Raw genomic sequence first — 6,848 nt, 5'->3', positions numbered from 1 at the left:
TTTTTTAAAACACATTTTAAAATTACTTGATGAAGATTCCAAATATAGATTTTTTATTGGTAGGTGTATGGTTTTGTTAACACTTAAGATGTATGGGATCAGCTTTACTCCATCAAAAATAACTAAAACAAACAAAACAAAAACACGATTCACAAACAGGGTTTGGATTTTGTCAAGGGTTTTAAGAAAGGGCTTTGAGAAGGAATCAAGGAACAAGGAAGAACCATTGATCCAGACCACCATTTTGCTCCGGCAACGGTGAGCTTCATTCTTCTTTGACGGGAGTAGAAATATAGTGCATGACCTTAGGACTTAGGCACTCATTTTGGCATCATAGAGGTAAGTATAATAAATACTTGTATTTTTTATGTCTTATTTTCTTTATATTTATAATTTTGTTTCATAATTATGTATTTATATTACATGTTAATATGTTATGATGATTAATGATTGATGATTGATGATTGATGATTGATGATTGATGATTGATGAAGATGAACTTAGTTTATTCACTTTATTGATTTGTGTTCTTGATGAATATCTTACATTGGTATGAATATGAACATTTAATATTTATTTAACATATGAATAATAGGATTCAACTAGAATTTGAGCCAAATAAATTGGTTTTATAAAAAAATTACACAGGAACGCTTTAGTCGATAAGGCGACGCTTTATGCCCGCCTTATAGCTAAGGCGCTCTGAAAGACCCTCAAACGCCTCCGTCGCCTTACTGCCTTAAAAACTATGATCCTAACACTGTAGGAACTTCAGCAGAGCAGTATTAAGGAACTAATAAACACACCTAATTAATGATTATAAGTCCCAGTCCAATGGAGAACAAAGGCAGCAGTCAATCTTCAACACAGATTTAAAAACAGAAATCAAATTTTGGGCAGAGAACTTATCGGCCAAAATTATAAGAACCCAGAAAACAGACCAGAAAATGGTCTGATCAGCACCAAACTAGGGTCAAACCACCCTTTTACTTGGCCTAACAATCGACCAAAATTGGAGATCCATCAAGTGGCTAATTGTCCAGATCAGTGAAGAGTCCAGTAGGAGAAATCTGGGAATTCCAGAACCAGAAATAAGAAAGTTCAGATCTATTACCCGGCTGTAGAACCACAATATAATCTTGTAAATAACCTTGAAAAGAAAGAAGAATACTTGAAAAAAACCTCCTGGACTTCACGCCGCAAGGAGTCAATTGGATTAAACACCAATTCCTTCAGCCTTGATCAAACACAAGACAACTCTTCCTGAAGAAGATAATAGTAACAACCATTATTTTTTTATCAAAATCGTTCTAGGCTTTTAGGAGCCTCCTCTTCTTTATTTATAATGTTAATGGGGGAGGGAATTACAAAATAAAAGGTTCCTAAAAAATGAAACCAAATATTCTCCTAATACAATAGTTACTAAAAACTGAAATTAGAAACTAATTGAAATTAGAAACTAGTTGAAAAAGGAAACTAACTACTAATAACTTGACTCGTAAGGAAACAAATATAACTCAAATAAACCCGACTAAAAAGGAAACTAATTAGTAATCCCGTACTCAATCTTAGAGCCCCCCTTTTAGACCCATAAAAGTGGTCTATTACATTCAAAACATATGGAATCAAAAGCCCAACATGTATGGAACCCAACCCTAGGCTTATTCCTAATAAAACAAGCCTATTTCGGAAACTAATCTGCATCATAGACCCTCTCAATTCTGCTCTTGCTGAGGAAGAGAAATCCTCTACAATAGAGCTTGCCGCCTTAATTGCTCAAGAAGAGAGCTTCCTCAAGCAAAAAACCCGCATCAAATGGCTCGAGCTTGGTGATTCCAACACTTCCTACTTCCATAGTTCCCTTAAATCTAGGAACAACTCCAATTCTATTCTCTCCCTCACTGCTAGAGATGGTAATCTTCTCTCCTCCCCAGATAGCATCAAACCCGAAGCTTCCAGCTATTTCTTTGATCTCTTTAATCCCCTCCCTCCTCCCCCTCCCCCTCCCCTCCCCTCCCATCCCATCCCATCCCCCATGGTTTCTCAATAAATTCATCCCCCCAGCTCTCCCCTCCCCTCTTTGCCATCCCCTCCGATGAGGAAATCACCTCGACTGTCCTCTCCCACAAATCTAATAAAGCCCTTGGCCCTTATGGCTTTAGCATGGGGTTCTTCTCCTCTTGTTTGGACATTATCAAATCCGACCTCCTAAAAGCCATCAGAAGTTTCTTCTTTAACCCCTCTCAAATTCATAATATTGGTCACACCTTCAATTGCCTCATTCTAAAGAAAGGAGCTTCTTCCATGTCTGATTTTAGACCCATCTCCCTCTGCAACATCCTCTATAAATTCATTGCCAAGATCCTCGCTCGCAGGATCCAAACTGTCATTGACTCCTTAGTCAGTGCTAATCAATCGGCCTTTATTACGGGCAGGAGTATTTCTGACAATATCCTTCTTTTCCACGAAATGGTAAGAGGATTTGATCGTAAATCCCATTCTCCAGCTGCCCTTCTCAAGATTGATCTCATAAAGCTTTTGACCTTATCCGTTGGGATTACATCTCTGATGTTCTCCAAGCACTATCCTTCCCTCCTGTTTTTATTCACTGGGTTCACTCTTGCATCTCCTCTCCCCGCTTCTTTGTCCATGTCAATGGAAGCCCTGCCGGATATTTTCCCTCCTCTGTCGGTATCCGCCAAGGCTATCCTCTCTCCCCTCTTCTCTCCTCCCTCTCTTTGGAAGTCCTTTCCAGATCCATCTAGTCGTCCACTGATCTTCACCTCATCTCCCCCTCCCAAAGTGTAAATCTCTTGGCTTCACCCACTTGGCTTTTGCTGATGACCTCATGATCTTCTCTAGGATGACTCCCTCTCCATTACTTCCATCATGTCCTCTCTCCGCCTATTTGAGCATTTGCTCGGTCTTCGTGTCAACCTTCTCAAATCCCATCTCTTTTTTTCTGGAGTTTTTGATGTTCTAAAGCCCATCTCCTAGCCCTCATTGGGTTCTCTCCTGGAACCCTCCATGTCCGTTATCTCAGCCTCCCTCTTATCTCTACTAGGTTATCTACGCACCACTGCGCCCCTATGCTTGATCTTATCCGGAAGAAGCTTCAGTTGTGGAAGAGCAAATTCCTCTCTTATGCTGGCCATATTGAGCTTATTAGGTCAGTCTTGCAATCTTGTTACATCTATTGGTCTGGTGTTTACGAGCTCCCCTCTACTATCAAGAAAGTTAAATCCCTCTTCTGCTCTTTCCTTTGAAAGGAAATGATTCCTCCATATTCCTTCACCCCCTCTCTTAGGTCTCTGTTTGTCTCCCCAAATCAGAGGGTGGTCTTGGTATTAGAAGGATCCAGGATGTTAACTCTGCTGGTGACCTCAAACTTCTTTGGAAGATTGTCTCCAAGCATAACAACATTTGGGTCTCTTGGGTTAATTCTCACCTTCTCAAAAGGGACTCCGTTTGGACTACTCGCATCCCCCCCAATGCTTCATGGGTCTGGTGTAAAAATCTCCCCCTTAGGCCCCTGGGGCTAAAAGCCATCTCCTCCTCATTGATGATGGCTCCACCACCCACCTCTGGCTCGACAATTGGCACCCTGGGGCCATTCTCTCTATTGTGGAGCTAGATCTTCTACTCTTCCGGTCTCCCCAAAGATGCCATGGTTTCTTCCATCCTCTCCAATGGCTCCTGGGCTCCCTCTCTCTGTCCTTTGGGCTTCCCTCCCCCCCCCTTCCACCAGGTCATCTTGGAAGGGGAGATAAGCTTATTTGTTCCCCTTCCCCCTCCAAATCTTTCTCCTCCTCGGCCTGGGCCCTCATCAGACCCCATAATCCCATTGCTTTGTGGCAAAAAATTATGTGGTTCAAGGGTCATATTTCACGCCATAGTTTCACTATCTGGTGAACTCTCTCCAACTGCCTCCCCACCCAATCCTTCCTTATCCATAGACACATCCCTGTCCCTCCGGCTTGCTGCCTCAGTTGGAATGGGACAGAGGACTCTAACCACCTTTCCTTCAGCTGCCCATTCTCTTGTTCCATTTGGAAAAGAGTGCTTGCTTCTTGCTGACCTAGTTCCTGTACACCCCTCCCTTGTTGCACGAATGGATTTGGGTTGATATGACCTTTGCGGGTGATTCTATCTATGACATTGCTGGAAAGCTTGCCTTCTGTGCTACGATATCCCACAATTGGATGGAGCATAATCTTCAAAGATGGACTACCAAATCCAGATCTTATGATAAGATTCGGAATGCCATCTCCTTGGTTGTCAACTTCAAACTTGCTACTCCCCCATAGGCATGTAAGGGACTCCCCAAGGAACAGGTTCACTGTTGTTGCCTAGGGATTGCCCATCTCCATCTTACATCCCCCTCCCTAGGCTGCTCTCGATTGTGCAACTTTGTCCTTTGTTTTCTTTTGTTCCCCCTCGGACTGTGTATCCTTTCTTCTTCATGTTTTAATGATAGTTTATTCATCCAAAGAAAAAAAAAAAACACCTCCGCATTACTAGATAAGAAACCCACAACTCGAGCTGGAAGTATCTGTGAATAGTGGTTCAATGCACCAGCATAAAGCCCACCACCACAAGCAAACGAATTGCAACTCACGTGCATTACGTCCACCCCCAAGACAATCCACCACCAGACCTACTACAATGTAATAAGGCTTTGGTAGAAGAAAGCTCGATAGAAATACGAATGCCCACGAATGTCCTTGTTAATCATTACTCCGGTCCCGAAGGCCAGCGTAATAGGACCGAAATACTATCTGGGTCGGCAAACGGGCGACAGGCACATGCATCGCTTCTTTAGCCGGGATTCTAACTTAGTGGTGTTCAGTCATAATCTGGCACATGGTAGCTTTGCGCCGCTGGCTTTTCAACCAAGGAGGATCGTTATAACAAATTAATACCTCATTGACTGAAAAATGGAAATGAAGCAGCTAAATCCCTTAAGATTCAGTCTCTAACTCAACGACCATCACTAGATTTAGCCTCCCTTTCAAAGACCATCAATAGTGTCCCAGTTCTGTATTGTAGTTACCCTAACTAGATGGTTCACAATCTAAACTGCGGGAGAGCAACAAACGGCACAAATGTCTTTTATAAGACTTTTCAAATCTTCGAAGACTAACCATAACAAATAATGTGACCTTTTGTTTCAATTATGAGTCTACCTTGATGGCTTTTGCAAGTGCCAAGGGAGACTGCTGCAGCAGAACCTCATCTGAATTCAGTTTATAATATAGTGCATGGCAGCATGAACCAGGGTCAAGCCATATGACGTTATGATTGATTTCTTCTGCTTCAATCTCACCATTTTCTGTTTCAGTAGAACTGAGTTCAGCATTATTTGGAACTTCAGTTGGAGTTCCCTTGGTTTCTGAGGAGTTCAGCTGACCCGTTGCAAGCAATGCAACATCTGAGCTCACTGCGTCATAATCCCTGACTTCAATTCCATTCTCCTCCATATAGGAGTATACCTGCATAGTGAACATTCAGCTCTTAAGCATGAACATTCAAAACTGTTAAGTAGCTTGCTTGCTATAGCATGAATTCTGATGAAAGGACGGAAAGAGTTATCTGGTATTTAAGTGAAATAGTTCAAGTAATGATTATTGATGTTAGAAAAAATAAGAATAACTGAGCAATGAACCAGGTTTCTACTTCATTGCTTGAACCAAAATGTTGATGGAAATTAGAAATGGGATAAAGAATGCATGTCCTATAATTGTGTATGGATGTATATCATGAACATGGGTCTGACTGTATGCAATATACTAAGCAGCATCTTCCAAAAGAGAAAGCAGTGCCTTCTGTGCCATATAAGATAAAAATAACAAGACAGAAAGAAGTGTCGTTAGTGGATATGAGCAGTAAAATAATAATTCCTATCCTATCATCTTCCAGTTTGCATCCATACTTGTGTCTTTTTTTTTCCAGCATATAGCTTCCAAATGAGCCAGAGCAAAATTAGATGAGATTCATAGCCTATTTTAAGAAACTGACCTCTGCAGACACCTTCTTTTTGTCCACATAAAAGAAGGCTGAGCTTGATGTTACAATAGCAAATGCATGAACAACTGGATTGTATGACATGTCATTTCCACGAATGTTATACAACCAAGCTACCTGCATTGCAACGAAGTTAACACAAATTAACTTCTTGAGCAATCAAGAACCAATTACAATTCAAGAGGAGTCCAAAAGCAATCCACTCAGGCACAAAGTTTATGAAGGATGGGATTTACCTCATCAAGCGCTGTAATAATGATACCACGAGCTTTCTCCTTTGCGAGCTTTTCTCTGAGATCCGTTAACTTCCCTGCCACAGCACATCCCGCAAATTCCAGCGGATGTATAAAAACAGGTTTGATTTCTGGTGGAGGCCTGTTCTTCCAAACTTCATCTACTATGTTTGTGCATGTTTGCACTAGTTTTTTCTGTTTCTTTGCGAGAGCATGCTCCCATATTTGTGCAGTATCTATTGATACACACCAAGGATCGACCCCAATAGCAGCATCACTTGGCAGATTCTGATAAAAATCATAGCAGATCATATACACCACGTAAACTCCAACTGATGAAAATTAAGCATCAGAAGTAACAATTATAGTCAAAGTGTCATAGATATCATCTAAAGGCACCAGGTTGTACCTGGTTAAAAACATTTGGGGAAAATTAGAAATGGCAGGGCAAAAAAGAAAGCAGAATACTTTCAAACATCTGAATCTCATTACATAAAAAGAAAAGGAACAGAAGCTTTACTGAAATTTTTATGTTCGAGTCAGAAGAATTTCCAAAAGAACAAGAGTTCTTTTTATTTTGTATTGATTAAA

At 41.1% G+C, this 6,848-nt stretch overlaps 1 protein-coding gene across 1 annotated transcript in view; it reads right to left on the bottom strand.

Moving 5' to 3' along the window:
- The window catches only part of LOC122065432 (aminopeptidase P1-like), a gene marked incomplete at its 5' end in the record, with an annotated part of 26,330 nt that extends 19,741 nt beyond the window's left edge, over positions 1–6,589 (bottom strand). The window contains 3 exons of the mRNA XM_042629249.1: positions 5,187–5,492; positions 6,019–6,141; positions 6,261–6,589. Of these exons, the coding sequence (XP_042485183.1) occupies positions 5,187–5,492; positions 6,019–6,141; positions 6,261–6,589 (758 nt within the window). The remainder of the gene's footprint in view (positions 1–5,186; positions 5,493–6,018; positions 6,142–6,260) is intronic.
- Between the last annotated feature and the right edge of the window lie 259 nt (positions 6,590–6,848).

The sequence above is a fragment of the Macadamia integrifolia genome, unplaced genomic scaffold (assembly GCF_013358625.1).
Source record: "Macadamia integrifolia cultivar HAES 741 unplaced genomic scaffold, SCU_Mint_v3 scaffold2013, whole genome shotgun sequence".
In the NCBI taxonomy this organism is placed as follows: domain Eukaryota; kingdom Viridiplantae; phylum Streptophyta; class Magnoliopsida; order Proteales; family Proteaceae; genus Macadamia; species Macadamia integrifolia.
This window is presented reverse-complemented; position numbering and strand designations above follow the sequence as displayed.